General features: G+C 45.9%; 1 protein-coding gene across 4 annotated transcripts in view; it reads left to right on the top strand.

Moving 5' to 3' along the window:
• The first annotated feature begins 5,016 nt into the window (after window positions 1-5,016).
• The window catches only part of SCARB1 (scavenger receptor class B member 1), a 58,001-nt gene continuing 42,578 nt past the window's right edge, over window positions 5,017-20,439 (top strand). For 2 of the 4 annotated variants that reach the window (XM_033174532.1, XM_033174533.1), the window contains exon 1: window positions 5,017-5,216. In XM_033174532.1, the coding sequence (XP_033030423.1) occupies window positions 5,091-5,216 (126 nt within the window). In that variant the 5' untranslated portion in view covers window positions 5,017-5,090. The remainder of the gene's footprint in view (window positions 5,217-20,439) is intronic. The other 2 variants (XM_033174534.1, XM_033174535.1) reach the window with 2 other exon arrangements.

The raw sequence follows: 20,439 nt of genomic DNA on the forward strand, positions 1-20,439 counted from the left end.
TTAAACGAGAAGCTAAGGTAGCCTCAGCAAATGAGATTGCATTGCTGAAGTCATACATGCAAGCATTAAGAGTTCACTAATGACTCGCTTATGTGGAGTGTTTTTATTTCAGCCAAACTGGTGAACTTAACAGGTAAATTGAATTTGAGATTTAGTGCTATTGAAGCTGGCATTGGTTCTTGCCATTTAACAGCTATTGGCTCCTATGATGGGATTACAAATAGCTGGTGTAAACTGGGAAGCAATTGGAATCAATCTCTTGTTAAATTACAGTTGTGGTTAATCTCTAACCCTGCTTCAATGGAAGTAAATTGGAAGATGGCCTTTGGGGAAATGCCCCAAACTTTTGTTTCAGTCTATTTAATAAACAACAGTGACACTAAATAGGTTTTTCAATTGCAATCTTGAGGTACTAGCTCAAAGTGGAGTATCTTTTATTCCAGTTGGTAGGTTCTCATTCCCTTGTTTGTCACTTGTGCATTACATATGTCTGTAATTCATTTAGCTAACTTCTACGAGCTTACTAGTGCAGTAAAGTAAGCTAATCCAGGAAAGCTGGTTCATATGCCTGTTGGGCATAAATGCTGAATATGGTGCCTTACGATCTAAAGCAAGACAATTTGGGCTTGGAAACAGTACCAGGTGAATTGTTAGAAGCTCTCAAGTTGACAAGTTTTTATTGGTTTGGAGTCTCTAAGCCACTTGGGTAGCGGGGGGGGGGGACTATCCAAAGCAAGTTGGTTTACCACAAAGTTACACTATTTTCAAATACTTTTCCGCGGATATCTGGATATACTTGTTATAACTGACCCTCTGCAGCTTCCTAAATGAGCATACAGGAGTGTCAATATGCAGTAGAGGTCTTGCTATCAGAACTCTGACATCACAAGTTACCTATGATTGTAGAATTTTCCTGCAGTTGTCCCACCTAAGAGAATGCAGGGAACTGATTGTAGCTCTTGCTACAGTCACAATCAGAACTGTAGAGTTGGAAGGGATCCCAGGATCATTCTAGTCCAATGCAGTAATCTCAACTAACTAATCATACATGACAGATGGCCATCCAATTTCTGCTAGGAGAGTCTTGTCACGTGGGGAGTCTGTTCCAGTGTCAAAACAATTCTTACTATCAAAGTTCTTGCTGAAATTTAGTCGGAATCTCCTGCACCACAGACCTCAACATTTGATACCTCATGAGCAGTCCAAATTTTGTTCCTTGCCTGAAAAATCATACAGTGATAATTTGGCTCTGTGTGTTTAGGTGCTAACATCTCTCAGGTCAATTCTTTCTTGTGCTGGAAAATAGCTCTTTGGTAATGTGGGCTGCTGAGCTCTAATACAGTTTGACACTAATCTGCAGGTAAAACCTTTTAACAAGCGTTCTATTGTGTGAAGCATGTGTAGATGGAAATTTTCATTTCCTTGCAGCCAGGCTGCTGCCACATTCAGTGGTGTACAGTTCCATTAAAACAATATACATAGTGGCTTACAACAACAAAATCGGGGAAAAATACTTGAAAGAGGATCCTGGTTGGTCCAATGTCTCTCTGGGAGCTTTATGTGGAGGGAGGAATTGAACCCTGGTGTCCCTGGCCCTATTCTGAGCCCAACACTAATCAGTGGAGGAGTTACTGCACCAATCACACAGTTATGTGAGACTTGCTTAAGATTGCAGCAATGGCCTGCAGAAATGGCCAAAAGAGCTCTACTCTTGAGATAATGGGTATGTTAGGATCCTTGGCTGTCTGGCCTGTGTTCTTGATTACTCTGGCTTGCAACACAAGGTCACTTGTCAGAGGCCACCTTAAGTTTAGCAGCTTAAAGTTACTGCTAAGCCCTTTTTTACTGCAAATCTCCCATGAATCTACCAATAGATAATACGGCTGTGATAAGGCTTGTTCAAGCTTTATATGTCAATCACAGTATCATGTGAGCTTGAAACCTTTAGACATTGTAGCCAGTCAAGTAAATGAAATCTTAAAACATCAGTAAAGGTGGTAGCTGAGCTAATTTGTGCTATCAAAAGGACCAGTGAAATAATGTGTTGCTTAACAGGCTCAAGGGTAAACTGCATTTAAGAGATAAAAGTGATGATAGCCCCTGGCCCATCATAAAAGGTAACCAATACGTTACTGGCTTTGCAAGCTACATCCAAAAGACCCAGAAAGTTCAGCTGATGTATAGGAAGCCAATTCCCTCTTGATTATGTTAGGAGTTATGAAAACATACTGTTACAGTTGCTCAATTTAAGGTGCTGGTTTTAACTTAAGCAGGCATAGGCAAACTTGGCCCTCCAGATGTTTTGTGGCTACAACTCCCATCACCTCTGACCACAAGTCCTGTTAGCTAGGGATGATTGGAGTTTTAGTGCAAAACATCTGGAGGGCCAAGTTTGCCTATGCCTGCTCTAAAGCCTTTTGTGACCTGTGACTAGGATCGAGAGCTAAAGCCAAATTTAGAAACATTTCATTTGATTCCATTTATAAATACCTTAAAAGTGATTAAAAATATACTTTAAAATATGTAATAACACTTTCACATGTAATAAGGATAACATTTGGATAGCCAATTGAAAGGCTTGTTGAAATTTTATTAAATATGTGTACTGACCTTCATTGATAGATCCCAACATAAAAATACAAAATACATAAAATACATAATAAAAATAAATCAATCCCCCTCCCACAAAGATAATTTGAAAGGCCACAGAATGTTAAATCAGCCAAAGGCTTGGTTACAGATAAATGTTTTCACTTGATACTGAAGATACATAACCAAGGTGCCAAGCGAGCCTTCCTAGGGAGTGCATTCCACAAATGGATCTACTGCAGAAAGGGCCCGTTCTTGCGTTGCCACCTTCCAGACCTTTTGTGGAGGAGGCACACGAAGGAGGGCCACAAAGGATCACAGGGTCTAGGTTGGTTTGTATGGGGATAGGTGGTCCAGCTGGTGAAGTCAGGCCAGGGTTGGTGTTCTATGCTCCCAGTGAGCAACCTGGCCGCTGAATTCTGCACCAGCTGAAGTTTCTGAACTGTGTTCACAGGCAGCTCTGCTGAAAATGTGTTGCGGTAATCTAACAGAGGTTACCAGAGCATAGACAACAGAAGTTAGGCTATCCCTGATGGAAGGCACTCTGTGCCACTGTGCCATTTTCCCTGTCTCTCTCAACGGAGGTTATCATACAAGGTGATCAAAGCAGTTTCTGTGCCAAAACAATTGAAATGAATCTAGAAATTCAGTTTCCTCCAAGAGTGCTCCAGAACCTTACCCAAGAAGGGGAGACTGGCCATTAGCTACTTAGATGTTCCGAATCCAGGGAGGGTTAGGCACTAACAAGACAACAGAGGCAATACTTGCTAGATGTGTAATAGGACCGAGTTCCAAAGGGCAGTTTGCTTGCACCCTAGTGGCCCAGTATGGCAAATGGTTTTGACAGGAGGCACTCTTCTGTAGAATGCAGGAATTGATGGGGTATGTCTGTTCCTATGTGTAGATGTATGCACACAGCACAGATACTTCCTCTCTTGTCTATAATAAACGGTTTTATGCATTCCGTATACAGTGTTCCCATTTTCTCCGGGTGGGGGAAACCACAGCTCTCATACCCACTTTTTCCACATCTCTCTGTCTTAGCTTCTCAAGGTTCAGCTGCTCTCCCCCTGCAATGGCAAGGGGCAGTTTTTGGCTCTAAAAGCAAGCATTCAGGGAGTTGTAGTCCCCTGCCCAGTGAAGTCTGCTCTATTGTAGGGTTGAGGGCTGATCTCTAAACCAGGTGTGAGGAATCTTTGGCCTTTCAGATGTTGCTGAACTACAACTCCCATCATCCCTGGCCACTGGCCATGCTTTGCTGAGGCTGATGAGTTGTAGTTTAGTAACACCTTGAGGGCCAAAGGTCCCCCCACACCTGTGCTAGGGGCCTGCAATCAGGAGCAGCTGTGTGTGCTGTGCCCTGCCATCAGAGTCCAAAGTAACATTGAAGGAACTTGCTCTGTTGCATATTAACTTAAAATAATAGTAATAGTAAGTTGACTTGTTAGCTGCTTGTTACCTAGAAGCCTACAAGCAGCTTCTGACATACTGTATTTAAAAACATAGATGTAGTAATGGACTCCTACAAAAATACACAAAACAGCCACCTCATAAAGGCAGCAGTAAGTTTTGGCAGCAGACAAATTGGATAAATACCTGACCCTCCAAGTGTCCCTTTTCACCAGGGACAGTCCCAGATTTACAAAAGCCATCCCAGTTTCCGATTTGATCCCGGAATGTCCCATGTTTCCCTATTTTCATAAAATGTTGGGAATGTATGATACGCTAGTCAACCAAAAACCAGGAGTGGGGTGGGGAGGTAGGCAGGCTTTTATGTCAAAGAAGGTGCAGGCTGAAGGAGCTGGGACCTCAAGCGGGGCGTCAGATGAAGAACTAAGGGTCTGGATAGGTTCCAGAAGATACTGGGATCCTTCACCTTAAAGAGCTTCATGAGTCAGAACTTGACTTGGAAGCGTGCAGGCTTTCAGAGGCTACAGAACTCCTGTTACATGTTCTGTTTACCACCAATCTGTCTACGTGTTTACAAGGCGTTTTACACGATCCACTGCAGGTTGAAGTGGGTTCAACTGGGGCTTTACGCTCAGGTATGTGGCGGCAGACCTGCCACCCTGAAGAAGCCCACTCGGAAAGAAGCGCCACTGCGTTCCAGGGAACTATACTCGCCGGAAAGCGCGCGCAGCATGTTTACTCCCGAGTAAGTACGTCCCACAAGGCGAACCCCCGGCGTCAAGACGCCGAGCGGCTCGCCAGCCCCGCGGAACTGAGCCGGGCCGGCTTCGTACACGAGCAACCCTTCCCACCATCGCGTCTGCGCCTCCGCCTCCGCCTCCGCGGGTCCCTGAAGCCAAAGCGCCTCCCCCTCACTTGCCGGCGTGAAGGGGCGGCCCTTGCCGGTCTTCCTCAGCGTGAAGGGGCGGTCCCGCAGGGAGGGACCGGCCTCAATCCGGGACCGTAAATGGGGGCTAGCCAGGCGGCCGCGGCGTCTTCTGCCGGAGTAGGAGTGCGGCTGTCGGCGGATCCCCAGGAGGCACTTTCTCGCCATGGCACGCTGCTGCACCGCGTTTCGAGCGGCCGTGGGGCTGGCCATCACCGGCCTCCTGTGCCTCGGCTTCGGGGTCTTCTTGGTCGTCATGCTGCCTGCCATCATGGAGGAGCAGGTGGTCAAGGTAGGGGCGCTGGAGGGGGAGCCCCCTTCCCGCGGGGTTGGCGAGGTGGGCACGGCGCGCTCCCGCGTGGCGCCTGGCTGGCCGAACCGGAGGCGCGCGTCGGCTCCCGACTTCTTTGGGCTTCGAGCAGACACGCTGAAAGAAGGGGCTTCACGTTGGTCCTCTCGAGGCCAGGGGGTCTCCTTTTCAAAACTATGCTAGATGTTCTTGAAGGTGCTTTAAAAAATGCGAATCGACATCTTGCTTGTCGCTCTGGGTTCATTTGGGAGGAAGGGTGGGGTAGACATTTAGTAAACAAACACACCAAATTGAGACTCCGAGCAGGACTTGAGTTTGGGTTCATCTTGGTGTCTCTCTCGGAAGAGCTGCAGACAACAGGCTCCTCTCAGTCGAGGGTCCCAGCAGTGGTGTGACATGGAGGGCTCTTCCTCGTTGTTTGACCCTCCTGCATATGGCGCTTGGAGACACCCTGCCTCGACAGATGGAGGCTCTTCTAGGGACCTCAGAAGAGACCTGCTAGATCAGTCCAAGAGGTCCTGCTGTCCTGCCTCCTGTTTCCCATTGTGATCAACCAGGTGCTTCTGTTAAATCCTCACTAACAGGGCATGGAAGCAACTGTCTGCTTTCAATATTGCTTCTCTGCAACTGGTCTTCTGAGGTATACAAACCCTGACCATGGAGGCTCTCTTTTTGACTACCAAAGAGTCCTTCTGGATCAGAGGAAATATCTGTTCCAACCTCCTGCTTCCCAGGTGGGGCATGAAAGCAACAACCCCCTCCAGTTGTTTATCTCTGCCAACTGTCGCATCTGAATATGGAGGATCCATTTAACGATTACAGTACCTATGATACTTGTGAATGTATCGTGTTCTTCCTCCAAGTGGCTCACGTCCACCTTGTTCCTTCCTAACAATCCTGCAGGGTAGGTTAGGTTCAGAGAGCAGTGATCAGTAGAAAGGTGCTTCACCCAGTGAGGGGCATATTTAAATAGGGATGTGAACCTGGACCCAATACTTTCGTGGTCATGCCATGCTGGCTGTTTGTCCTGGCTAGTATTTAATTTCTTAGATACTTATTAGTTGCTTGTCACCTGAAGGTCCCCAAGCAGCTTACATTAAATAATAATAATAAAGTACAATACATAATAGTATGGGGGAATAATATAATATATTAATTTTTCATATAACATACATGGAGGACAAAAAACACCAGCTATATAAATAGTAGTGTACAACATTAACAATACTCAAATAATAAAGCAGTACTACTCTGTCCCACTAATTAGCAAATAAAGAAAACCTCAACCTCCCCCTAGTCCAAAAATCATGCACATCAAACCAACAATTTCCCCTTTCCAGAAGTCTGGTGTCAAGGCCAGCTGTTGCAAATCAGTGGCTGGTGGGTCCAGCATCCCCCAGGGATGGCCCAGTGTCTCTCCTCTCCTTCAGGGGGGAGCAGTAGCATAGCAGGAAGATCATAACAAAAGTTTTCCCTGCTTTGAAGTTGACCCAACTGCTCTTCTGCTGCTGCTCCTTTACAAGCAGAAGGTCCCAGGAAGGGCTGGGAGAAACTCCTGCCTGAAAGAGCTGCTGCCTGCCCATGTAGACTATGAATATGAAAAAGGCAACACGTAGACCAATGTATAGGGCAAAAGGTTTCTTGTAATGTCAAATAATATACAGCAAACTTTTATCATGTCAAAGACAGCATTCTGGGTATGTCTTCTTCAGTTCATAACTTGATAAACTTCTTGCGTGGAGTAGTGGTCATGGCCGTATGTAGACAGCACTAAGCTGCCTGTGTAGACAGCACTAAGCTATCTACATATGATCCAATGATCCAATTCAGTACTGTATAAGGCAGCTTTTTATGTTTTTATGCTTCTCCTGCCTTCAAAATAGAGTTCCCAACTGGTCTGGGTTGGGGCTGCAGAGGGAAGAGAGCCTGACCAGCATGCACCTGAGGTAGCTTGTTTACCTGTCCTGGGAAGGATGCTGATCTTATACATCCTGTGCATTTGAATGGAAATTGGGACAGCATAGTTAATTATCGTAAATGCACGTTAGTGACTATGCCTGAGTGTTAAACATTTTAATATTCAGTGTTGTAATCAGCCTTATTTAAAATGCTCCTAATGACTGCCTCCTCCCCACAAAGGCTAAATGGAGTATGTTTGGTGTTTGTGTCTGTGGGAGAGATTTCTGTTATGATCACAGCTCCGGAGGTGTGGTGAACTCTATAAGCAGATCAAGCAGATCTCTTTCTGTCAGGAGCCAGCCAGCAATAAATCACTAAGTGAAGTTAACTCTTTATTAGAAGAAACAAGGTCTGCTCAGGAATGCCAGGCGTAATGAGCACAGCAAATCTGATAGGTCTTGCCCCATGAGGCAGTTGTGGAGACTGAAGGTCCCTGCCTTCCCACAGCTGCCTAAATCATCTCCTTTCCTGGGTCCTTCCCAAGCAATGCCTCTTCATACCTCTTCTGGTTCTGAGACACAAGTGGGAGGAGGGGAGCTGGTCGCAGCAGGAGGGGGAGACCTCCTATCTCATCTTTGCCTCTTGGCCACACTCCTCTCCTGCTTCAGCTGGACTTCTCTATGCTGCAGAGTCCCCCTGCTCACCAATCCCTGTTGCCTCTTGAGCTTCCAACACCTCCTACTCCCAGTCTGCTCTCTCTTCTCCCTCTGACCACTTATTGTCACCCCACCATCAATCCTTGGCTCTGAGCCTTCTTCTCTTGGACATTCCCCAGTTGGTGCCTCCCACATTCCTCTGCATCCAGCCAGTCCATGACACTTAATATGAGAGAGCTGTTTTAAAAAGATTGCCCCCAATAGGTGAAATTTTCCCCAGATCCATCACAGGAGGGAAGGAATTGAGCTCATTTCCTCATGTGCTACAGGCCCAGTGCTAACTGATTCCCTTGGCATCTAGTAGTATTATTTTTTTTAGGCATGTAGTAGTAGTAGTAATAATAATAATAATAATAATAATAATAATAATATATTATTTATACCCCGCCCATCTGGCTGGGTTTCCCCAGCCACTCTGGGCGGCTTCCAACAGAACATTAAAATGCAATAAACTATTAAACATTAAAAGCCTCCCGAAACAGGGCTGCCTTCAGATGTCTTCTAAAGGTCTGGTATTTGTTTTTCTCTTTGACCTCTGATGGGAGGGCGTTCCACCGGGTGGGTGCCACTACCAAAAAGGCCCTCTGCTTGGTTCCCTGTAACTTGGCTTCTCATAGTGAGGGAACCGCCAGAAGGCCCTCGGCACTGGACCTCAGTGTCCGGGCAGAACGGTGGGGGTGGAGACGCTCCTTCAGGTATACTGGACCGAAGCCATTTAGGGCTTTAAAGGTCAGCACCAACACTTTGACTTGTGCTCGGAAACGTACTGGGAGCCAATGTAGGTCTTTCAAGACTGGTGTTATGTGGTCTCGGCGGCTGCTCCCAGTCACTAGTCTAGCTGCCGCATTCTGGATTAGTTGTAGTTTCCGGGTCACCTTCAAGGGTAGCCCCACGTAGGGCGCATTGCAGTAATCCAAGCGACAGATAACCAGAGCATGCACCACTCTGGCGAGACAGACCGCAGGCAGGTAGGGTCTCAGCCTGTATTCCAGATGGAGCTGGTAGACTGCTGCCCTGGATACAGAATTAACCTGCGCCTCCATGGGCAGCTGTGAGTCCAGAATGACTCCCAGGCTACGCACCTGGTCCTTCAGGGGCACAGTTATCCCATTCAGGACCAGGGAGTCCTCCACACCTGCCTGCTTCCTGTCCCCCCAAAACAGTACTTCTGTCTTGTCAGGATTCAACCTCAATCTGTTAGCCACCATCCATCCTCCAATCGCCTCCAGACACTCACACAGGAGCTTCACCGCCTTCACTGGTTCTGATTTGAAAGAGAGGTAGAGCTGGGTATCATCCACATACTGATGAACACCCAGTCCAAACCCCCTGATGATCTCTCCCAGCGGCTGCATATAGATGTTGAAAAGCATGGGGGAGAGGACAGAACCCTGAGGTATCCCACAAGTGAGAGCCCAGGTGTTTGAACACTCATCCCCCAACACCACTTTCTGAACACGGCCCAGGAGGAAGGAGCGGAACCACTGTATAACAGTGCCCCCAGCTCCCAGCCCCTCTAGACGGCCCAGAAGGATGTTATTTAACTGCACATTTTGCATAACCTCTAGTTCAGCTGTATTTGTAATATAGCCTTTGAAGTGAACTGCTTATGAAACCTTCCTCTTAAAACCCTTTCTCCAAGATCTAAGAAGTTCTGGTGCTTATTTCTGTTTGGGATGTGTGATGAGGGCAGGATTTGGCTCAGCATTGGCTGTACAGACTGATGGTTACTCTCCAAGGTTTCAGGCAGGAGTTTCCTCGCCCTGGCTGGAGATGCTCTACTGCTGAGCTGTGATGTCCTCGGTAATGATTAGGGATGCTGGCTTGTGGGGTCCCCCTGCTATATGCTATCCACTCTGTACTCAACAGCTTGTCCAGATAGAATAGACAGTTCCTCTTCACTCTGGAAATCTGGCACATACCTCATGTAATGGTTCCTTTAACTGTGGGGGAAAGGCACACCCTGTAGCAGTGTGGGTGGGTGTGATTTCTGCTCTGCTCTGTGCACGCAGCTTGGGCATCTTCCATGAAGCAACAAATCATGGATGCAAATCAGCATCAGGCTAGGAAGAAGAGTTTGGATTTGATATCCCGCTTTTTACTACCCGAAGGAGTCTCAAAGCGGCTCACATCCTCCTTTCCCTTCCTCCCCCACAACAAACACTCTGTGAGGTGAGTGGGGCTGAGAGACTTCAGAGAAGTGTGACTAGCCCAAGGTCACCCAGCAGCTGCATGTGGAGGAGTGCAGACATGAACCCGGTTCCCCAGATTACGAGTCTGCCGCTCTTAACCACTACACCAAACTGGCTCTCACTGGTAGGAAGGTCACCTACCATTAAAATTAAAAGGATAAAATAAGGCGATGCAAATCTGAAGAAGTAGAGGGGATGTGGAAAGGGTTCCTTACCTAAAATGCCTATCATAAGATGCTTTGCTGGGCTGTTATAATTTATCCCTGAAAGGTGGGAGTGTGTGTGTGTGTGTGTGTGTGTGTATTTGGGATTTGAGGCCAAGGCAGAGAGAGGCTAAGAACCAGCTCTCAAATCACTTTGGGGTCCTCAACTGGTAAACAGCAAATGCTGTGATTTCAACTGTGCTGTGACGGAGGGAGGGCTACCGTGAATATCTGATGCAGGTCAGAGGGCAAGCTAGCAAAGAGCACCACAGGTGTTGCTCTTTGTGAGCTTCCTCTCACTAAGCTTCTGTTCGTGCTTCCCTCATCACGTTAATATCTGCTCAAAGGAAGTCCACCCACTCTGCAAAAGTGTTCATGATCCCTCATTGGCTAATTCAGGAAGGAGCAGGAAGCAGTAACAATTAGGAAAAACATGATTATCCAAATAAAATAAAAAAATTACTTCCAGTAGCACCTTAGAGACCAACTAAGTTTGTTCTTGGTATGAGCTTTCGTGATGCACATGAAAGCTCATACGAAGAAAAAACTTAATTGGTCTCTAAGGTGCTACTGGAAGGAATTTTTTATTTTATTTTCGTTTGACTATGGCAGACCAACATGGCTACCTACCTGTAACTATGATTATCCAAAACTTTCAGAATCTTGGCTTTCTGCTGCAGAATTGGGGTCCTCATTTGCAGAAATAGCGCTGAACATACATTTGAAAATATGAGGTCATGCTTCTGTTCTTCCCACTGCAGCCTCCGTTTTCTGGAAACAGGAAGTGCTATGTCTGTGGGCGTTTTTCAGTTGATGGTCCAACAAACTTGCACTGCAGAACTGTAAGAATTAAATTGCTGTGTCAGGTCACTGAGGCAGAAAACCCACATGCAAGGCACTCTAGGACACTGTTTAGTCTTGTCTGGTGTCAGCTGACATTTCTTCCTCCTACTCTTGAGGATTACAAGAGGTTTAAGGGCAGGTGGGGACCAGTTGTTGAGCTGACCGATAACCTCCGAACATGTTATGCAGTAGCAAAGTGCAATGACTGTGTGCCACAAAAGAGAAGAAGAGCATAAAGACACTTGCGTTGTGCAGTGTTCTTTGAGAAGGGGAGAAATCGTGAAAAAACTTTCTGAGGTAGATTGAACACTCTCCTGTCCTCTTGGAACTTTCATTTTTATGTATGTGTGAAGAGTCAATGCCAAAGTTTGTTTTACTTCAAATATATAGTGAAGACATTTGAAGCATCATCACATCACACTAAACAGTCATGGCTTCCTCCAAAAATCCTGGGACCTGTAGTTTTTAAAGGGGGCTGTGAGTGTTAGGAGACTCTATTCCATCACAGAGCTACAATTCCCAGAGTTCCCTGAGAAGAGGGATTGAGTGTTAACCAATCTGGACATTGTAGCTCTGGAAGGGGAATAGGGAGCAGGGCGGAAACTAGGCTATCTGTCACCTGGGCCAAAGACCCAGTTTGGCACTCCACCCCCCCCCCCCCGGATGCATGTTTGTGTACATACACATCCATCCATCCATCCATCCATAGAAGCACACACACCCCTCAGTACATTTATTCGTAAAGGACATAAAAGTAGGCAATATATCATTTGAATACAAAGGAATCCTAGGAAGTATTATTACTGTATGAACAAAGGGAAAATGAGTATCCCTTCCACTAAAAGCAAATTGTTTGTCAAAGTCCACCCACTCTGCGTGCAGCAATTGTCTATTTGGTCAGGTTTTGAATTGGATTTATTTGGTCACAGGATCATTAAAAGACTGCATTTCCATAAGATCAGCCAAGACCCTCTGGTGTTTCCTTTTAAAATGTTTCCCCCCCCCTCTTTGAGGAAAAAGCCCAACCCTCTTGGTTCTGTGCAAGGAGTTTTGACATGTAAATTTACTCCTGAGTAAGCTTCAACAAGATTCCTTTCAATTTTATTTTTGTTTGATTACTCATTTTAGGAAATGATAATTTTGTAATGATTTTAGGTTCCATGTGAGGTGAATAAATGCTTTTTGCAAGTCTAAGGTAGAAGGTGCCTTTCTGTTGCATTCCTAATGCAGCCGGGCTGACCAGAGCTTGCCAGGGAACTGCTTCTGGCAGGAAAAATGCACACACACCCCTTACTTCCCTGTGTGTAGATCATGCATAGTCTGTGAAATAACTCAACCATAGCTATTTAAACACATTCAAAGTTCTGAAGGGATCATAGACTTGTAGAGTTGGAAAGGACCCCAAGGATCATCTAGCCCAACTGATTCTCTTTCTCAGCTTCCTGTCTCTCCCTCTGTTCCTCCAGAATTTCTTTCTCACATGTAGCAAAAACCCACAGGGGATCCCATTTTCTTCTTCACTGGGGAGAACCACACAGCCTCTCCAGATTTCCCAACTCTCCCTCTCCATGCGTGCATTCTGTTGTAAATGAGCCTTCTTCAGCTTCTTGGGGAAAGGGGAAAGGTGGAGTTTGTGGCTGCCCTCCATTTCCCATCCTTCTCTCTGGTTGAAGCCCAGACATGCTGGGAGGCTCGGAGCCTCAATGGCGCCTCTCTGGAGGCTTGGGGGTGGGGGGCAGAAGCCATGGCTAGACACCCCCCCCCCAGCTACAGCTGTGATAGGGAGTTTCCTAAAACTCATCACCCATAACAAACTGCAGTTCTCAGGATTCTTTGGAGGAAGCCTTGACTGTTTAAAGTGGTAGGATTGCTGCTTTAAATGTTTAGTGCAGATAGGGCCTGGCATTTATTTGTCCTCAAGACCCATTCAGTTAATGTAGGATTCACTTGAGTTCAGGCTATTCCCTGCACCACCCTCAAAAATGTTAAATTAGCATTGCAAAGCTATGTCAAACAGGTTCCTTATTGGGCCTGATGAAAATATGGGAAGATGGCTTGCATATAGCAGTAGAGAAGTCTGTCTGAATGAGCGAGTGGATAAAAAACTCATTTAAATCTGTGTCACCAGGTATTTGTGAAATGTCAATGAAAATATTGCACCGCTGATGCAGAACTTTGGCACAGCTGGTAGATATTATGCCTGCTTGTAACCTCGTCTCCTGTTAAAGGCACATACTTCCACCTTTGGTGGGAGTGACCTTGTATTTCTTTTTGGTAAACTTGTTGTTGTTGTTTTATTTTATACTACTACTACTACTACTACTACTACTAATAATAATATATTTCTTGTACCCTTCCCATTCTGACTGGGTTGCCCCAGCCACTCTGGGCGGCTTCCAACAAAGTATACACAGAGATAACAATCTTTGGAATATTGGAGAAAGTTACAATTATTACAAGGGAAAGAGAAGCTTCAAACATTCAAGCTGTATGGTGTAACTTTTTTCATATGCCAATTACACATTAGCTACGTAAAACAGAGATTGGATTACATTATATATATTTTTTGTCTTCGCTATAAATGGAATTTGTCCTTTTACTTATTTTCTCTTCCTCTTTGTGCCAAAGTGCCAGTGTAGTGATTTATTCTTGACCCTATACCCATCTTATTTTGGGGAGATATTTAAAGGTTGTGTTTCTTTTTCTTTTGTATATATATTTTTTTTGAAAACTCCACACACAGTCACACATGAGATGCAGCAGCAGCAGCAGCAAAAAAGAAAGAAAAGAAAAGAAAAGAAAAGCTAGTGCTCTTCTAGGCTGCATCAACAGAAGTCTAGTGTCCAGATCAAGGGAAGCAACAGTGCCACTCTGTTCTGTCTTGGTCAGACCACACCTGGAAGGATCTGGGCACCACAATTTAAGAAGGATATTGATACGCTGGAATGTGTGCAGAGGAGGGCAACCAAGATGATCAAGGGTCTGGAAACAAAAGGAATGGTTGAAGGAGCTGGATATGCTTAGCCTGGAAAAGAGGAGACTAAGAGGAGAGATGAAAGCCATCTTCAAATATCTCAAGGGTTGTCAGATGGAAGATGAAGCAAGCTTGTTTTCTCCTGCTCTGGAGGGTAGGACTCAAACCCAATGGCTTCAACTTACAAGAAAGAAGATTCTAACTAATCATCAAGAAGCACTTTCTGACAGTAAGAGTTGTTCAGGAGGTTGTGGACTCTCCTTCAATGGAGGTTTTTAAGCAGAGGCTGGATGGCCATCTGTCATGGATGTCAGCTGAGATTCCTGCATTGCAGGTGGTTGGACTAGACGACCCTTGGGGTCCTTTGTAATGTTACAGTTCTATAAAGCAAAGTTGTATTAAATTGTTGATACCAGTTTCTGCTGCTGTGAGTGGAGCCACTCATCTTATCTTGTAGACACTTGAGCTTTGCCTTGGAATGTCACAGGCTGTTCTTGTGTTTTATGGACTCCTGACTCCACCACAAGCGCGTGTGATCTCTGGAGGGCAGGGGCGGGGTACCCTGGTGGACTGCAGCTCTCATCACCAGCTGTGTTAGCTTAGGGCTGATGGGAGTTGGAACACAACAATCTCTGCAGGGCCACAATTCCTTGGCATAAGAGTATGTGTACATCTTAAAGAAGGCAATGCAACCCTATGCATTTTTACTGAGAAGAAGTCCCACTCAATTTTAGAGTGGAATGTAATCCTACCAGGTAAATGTACATAAGTTATAAGACTGCAGCTTCATGATAACATTTCTTGCTTCTATTTCCAAAAAGAGCTTATGCCATAATGCTTTTCTACATTTTATTTTAATTTATTTATATTTTAATGTATTTGATTATATTTTAATGTATTTTATTTTTATTGGAAGCCGCCCAGAGTGGCTGGGGAAATCCAGCCAGATGGGTGGGGTACAAATAATAATAATAATAATAATAATAATAATAATAATAATAATTATTATTATTATTATTATTATTATTATTATTATTATTATTATTATTATTATTATTATTATTATTATTATTATTATTACATTGTTTGGTACAGAATAATGAATGTGTCCAGCTCCTATAAAAAGAGGGGAGACCATACACTTGCAATGTCTGGATTACAAAGCTAGACTTTTTACTGTTTTAAAGATGGCCACAACAGTTTCCCAAGAAAAGAGGTTTGGCAGCTGTAATTAAAGGAAACTCCGACTCCAATGCCTAAGCCAGGCATGAGGAACCTGTGGCCCTTCAGAGGTGCCTGGGTGCCAGCTCCCATCAGCCACCACCAGCGTGGCCAAGGGGTTGGCTCAAACCATAATCTGGGGGGACTTCAGTTGAACAGTCCTTCACCTTTGGAAAACCTCATGAGGTTTACTGATGAAAAGGCAATGCTGTTTGTGGAAGGAATAAGCTGTAGATTTAATATAACTATAGTCCAATTATTGGCAACCCTATCCTTTACTTCTGCTTTTCAGGAAATAAACAGGAACTGCCTTAGTCAAGCCCTAAATAAATACAGTAGGGAGGACTTTTAGGAGAAAGCATTTTGCAACTGCCTAAGGGACATCTGAAAAGTGGAGGTACAATGATAGGGAAAGCTGCAAGACTCAGGCAGGTGGTGCAATAGACCATGGGTCCAGCTGTGGTCAGAGTCTCGTGTTAAGGCAGGAGGCCTGGGCTTGAGCAGCTGACATTGTCTTACATAAGCGTCAGCAGAAACACTTCCTGTTCTAATGCACAAATAGGAGCCTCATTGCAAAATATTCCTAGAGGTAAGGGAAGGGGGAGTTGGCTTCCTCCCGCCCTTTCCTGCCTTCTGTTATCTGGATCTTATCTGCTGAGGCTGTAGAATGAGCAAAGGGACTAAGCCTAAATGAATTTGGTCAACATTGAGAAAAACATTCCTGTGAAGGGAATTTGGGGACACAGAAACAGAGAATTGTAGAGTTGGAAGGCACTGCTGAGCTATCGCAGTGACCGCATGATTATGACTGATCAAATATTTTCAGTTTTGGTCTATTTAAGCACAACCAAATATTCTAGGAATCCAAGAATGGCCTTGTGCAGGTGGTGCTTTCCTGCCTCGCGGTAGGAAAACCTCTCTCTTGTTCTGCCTGCCAGAGTCTCTCTCCACTTAGCAGTAGACATTCCTTGCCTTGCATTCTGGCCACTTTTGTATCTAAAAATTGTTCCTCACACTTGGGAGATAACACATCCCCCATTCATTTTTCCCCATAAGAATTTATTAAATTTTAATAATACAACAAAAACAAAACACTACAAAAATTACAAAAGAAACAAAAATACAAATACAAGAATACAAAGAAAAATACAACACTAAAAATTTCAACAAAAACACTTATTTGATTATCCTCATACTCTTCCTTAACATTATTGGGGGACCTCCTCACATCCTCTCTTTCTGCGTTCATTGCATAACCTCTTTAGTAATTTCGAAACATTATATAATCATCATTATCTTCTAATCTTATTTCTCATTACAAACATAATTCTATTACCTAATTCTTATCTCCTAATCTAACTAATTTCATAACTGTAACCTTATATGTCCTTTGATTCCATTCTTAGATAGCAATCTTTGCATACTGTTTCAAATAGTCTTTGAATTTCCTCCAATCCTCTTGGACACATCCTCCATTCAGATAGGGGACCTGTGGCCTTTCGGACACAGTTGGACTACAGCTTCCATGATCAGTGGTAGAAACTCAAATATATAAGCTAGGCGCCAAAGGGCTCCTTAAACCAAGGCTACAGTCACCAAAACGGAAAGTCTAGTTGCCTTTTGGGGGCAAGATGGCTCTAAAGTCTTATTTTTCAAATGATGGACTGTGTGTGATTGATTCTCAGATAAACATGTGGCTAGTTCAGATGACAACCTTGAGCCAGGTTGAGAACTTAGAGAAGGAAAGTCACTTGATCCAGGGACAGCCACATATATATTGGTCTATTCTGACCTCTTTTTCTTTATGGTGACTGCTGCTACAGGATGGGGTATTGGTGTGTGCAAACAGTCCAGATCCAATGATCCCCAGGTGGTGGAAATGTCAGGTGCCATCTTGGGGCCCAGGCATCTTCACTTGCTCACAAGTGGTCAGAAGCAAGGTGCAAAATGCACCTGGCACCTAGCTAATTTTGAACGCTTGCCCACGATCCCTCACCATTGGGCATGCTGGCCGGGGCTGATGGCAGCTGGAGTCCAGCAATATTTGGAGGACCCCAAGAACATGGGAAGCTGCTTTATTCCCAGTCAGACCATGACTCCCTCTAGTTTATCATTGTCTACTGGTCTTACTGGCAACAGCAACTCTGCAGGGGTTCCAACTGGGCTTTTCTCTGCTCTACCTTGGGATTGAGCCTGGCACCTTCTACATGTATCTAACCCTGTATTAAAACATCATATGCATTACAACTATGAGAGGCAAGAAACCAAAGAGCAACAGTAGCACAATGCCTTTTAAAAGCACCAACTACATGGTCACAGGTGTGTCTTAGGGGAGGGGTAGTACCTCTGGTGGGGGACATGTCATGCTTCTTCTGGGGTAGTTTGTCCACCTTTGGTCCCCACCCTGCACTCAGCTCTCACCTGTGGCTCCTAGAAGCTGTCAGCATGTGACAGTGGCCACACCCTAGGAACAACTTTGACTGGCTGGCTAAACCAGGTGAGGGTAGCCAATGGGTCTCAAACCCTCACTGAGTTAGGGACACCCCCTGCATGTGAAGACAGGCCCCAGCGGATGGAGTGGACAAGACTAATAGTGGGTCCAACGATCAAGAAGGTGGTTTCTGCACTTACTGTAGAGGGGGCAGATGGGGCTCATCAACCTGGGAAGGTAAACCATCTAGCAGAAGAAAAACTCTGATGCTAAACCTCCGCTACTTTGCAGCTATGCTCATTCGTGAGAAAGGCTTTGGGAGTAAACCCTGAGGAACAATCTGTGCCCGCTGCCTTGTGAGACATCTTCAGTAGAAAAGAAAGACCAAGGAGTAAACTGTTGACAAATCCAGAGTGGAGTTCCTAAAACAGTTGGATATTACTGCAGAAATAGAATGTCTTGTAAAAAGCAGCAATTTTGTATCTTGTAAACATTTGTTTTTACAGTGCAGCACTGTTCCAAATAAAACCCAAAAGGCACTGGAGTTTATCACCATGGCCAAGAGTTTGCACCTCTTCAGCTGTGTTGCCCCCCCCTTCTTTTTTTGCTATTAGTCCAATGTGCAGCAGTCTTATAAAAGGTGCTTTGTTAGGTTGCCTAACCGTGAAATGACACCTTATACAATTACTTTTCCTGAGGACCAAATTGTTGTAATCCTTGGTTTCTGAAGCTTCATTAATACTTTCCCAACATCACGCTTGTATATTACATTTGCTCCCTCTAATGCAATCTCTTGCAAGTTTAAATGATACCTTGTTGGGAAGACAGAGACTACATTTGTGATTAAAATGTCCAAGGCAACATCACGCTCTGCATCCATTGGGGTGACTCAGATTAAAACCTATTGCAGATAGGACCAATTTAAGAGAGTGGCTTTCCTGGGGCTGCCTAATGAGTTCATAGCAGACAAATTTCAAGTCAGGGAATTCATAATTTGTAGCTCAGTCTCTTTGGTCTCTGTTATACCAACTCTTACCACTGCATTCTCTCTGGCTCCCTGCCCACTCAGTCGCTGGGCCCAATTCTTAAACTGCTTTGATTCCTGCTGTGGTTTTTGATCGATCAATTAGCCAAGTATCTTCTGATAACCAAATGACTGACTCTAAAGCATGGGTGTCAAACACAAGGCCCGCGGGCCGAATCCGGCCCGCCAGACCTCATGTGGCCCGTGTAGCCGTGTAGACCTTCTGGTTGTTGAAGTTGAGCCGGGATTTGGGCACGACACGGGCAGCGCATAGCACACGTTGTCCTCCAGGAACCGCACGAAGGCGTACATTATTGTGGGGGGAGCGAGGGGCGAGTAGGGGGGGGAGGCGGCCTGGCGACGAGCTGGCGGGGCGGGCAAGCAAGGGAGGGAGGGGGCCGCGCGGCTCGGCTCCCTCAGCCCCAGCGCTGTTATTGTTCCTGAAAATCCGGCTCGGCGCTTGGCCGAGCCGGTATAGGCTGCACAGGCTTCTCTTTGGCAAGGCAGCCTCGGGCTCAGGCTGCGAGCGAAGCGAACCTCAGCCTGGCGCGTGTCTCAGAGAGAATCGGCCCGGTGCGGCGGAGAAAGTGCCGCTCGCTCCCTGCCAGGGGATGGCGGAGAGCAGGAGTGGGAAGAGGGAATTCCCAAGTTATGGGTGATTTTCAGGAGCATGCCTCCCATCAGCCAGAGAGAGAGATGCCAGCGGCTGCTCCTGCACGCCTTGCGGGTCCGCGCTCTCTGCTGGGGCTGGGAAGCGGCGGCCCCGATCCTCCGTGCCACGCGTGGCAGGGGAAGCTGGGGCTCGCGGGCGGGGCTGTCCAACGAGATCGCACGTCTGCTGTGGAGGAAGCGCCTTTCCCGCAGGCTCCCCATTGCCGATCCCTATGAAGAGGCGAGCAAGTGGGGGTTGCTCTTGGCGAAGTTCAGCCACAATTTAAACGTCTCTCCCAGCGGCCCGCTGGATGCCCCCTCGGCGGCGGCTGCTTCCTCTCCCGGTGGGAAGGTTGTGAGCCACCCAGAGGGGATAGGCGAGCAGGCCATTGCCTGTTGCTAGCTTGGCCTTTCTCTCACCCCCACCCGCCGAGGCGAGGGGAAGCGAGCTGTGCCTTGCACACCCTCCAGCTCCCAGAGGGCTACAAAAGAGGGAGCAAAGGCGGCAGGTCCCCGTACAAGTAACAGTGAACAGATACAACCGACCCTTTGAGGGTGACCAAACTGCTGATGCGGCCCCCGATGAATTTGAGTTTGACACCCCTGCTCTAAAGGGAACCAGCTGCCTCTCCAAGCTCTCTCTGAGCTGTCACACTCTCAAGAAACCTCATTTTGATGGCACTACAAACAATTTCTGTTCTAACTGGAGCATATATAATGAGTTCTCCAAGTTCTTCTCCCACCGCAAAAGATCAGGCTTCTGCTCAAGTTGTCCTTGCAAGTTGTGTTACGCCCCAGAAAGCACCCTTTTACATGGAACTTTGTTTGAAGCTGAGGATTTAATCTGGTGTGGAGAAAACCCGCAGTAGCATCTCAGGGCTCGTAACATGTCCATTTTCAATAGGCTGTTTGTTCAATCCCCTGCATTGGATAGTTATGAACCCTGACAGAACATCATGTGCTATTATGGCACATATGCCAGAAAACATCTTGTGATTGGCACAGTTGGGAGTCAGAAGTGTTCTGTGGAGGTGGTTATAGCTGGGGGTGG

Source organism: Lacerta agilis, chromosome 17 (assembly GCF_009819535.1).
Source record: "Lacerta agilis isolate rLacAgi1 chromosome 17, rLacAgi1.pri, whole genome shotgun sequence".
NCBI classification, from domain to species: Eukaryota; Metazoa; Chordata; class Lepidosauria; order Squamata; family Lacertidae; genus Lacerta; species Lacerta agilis.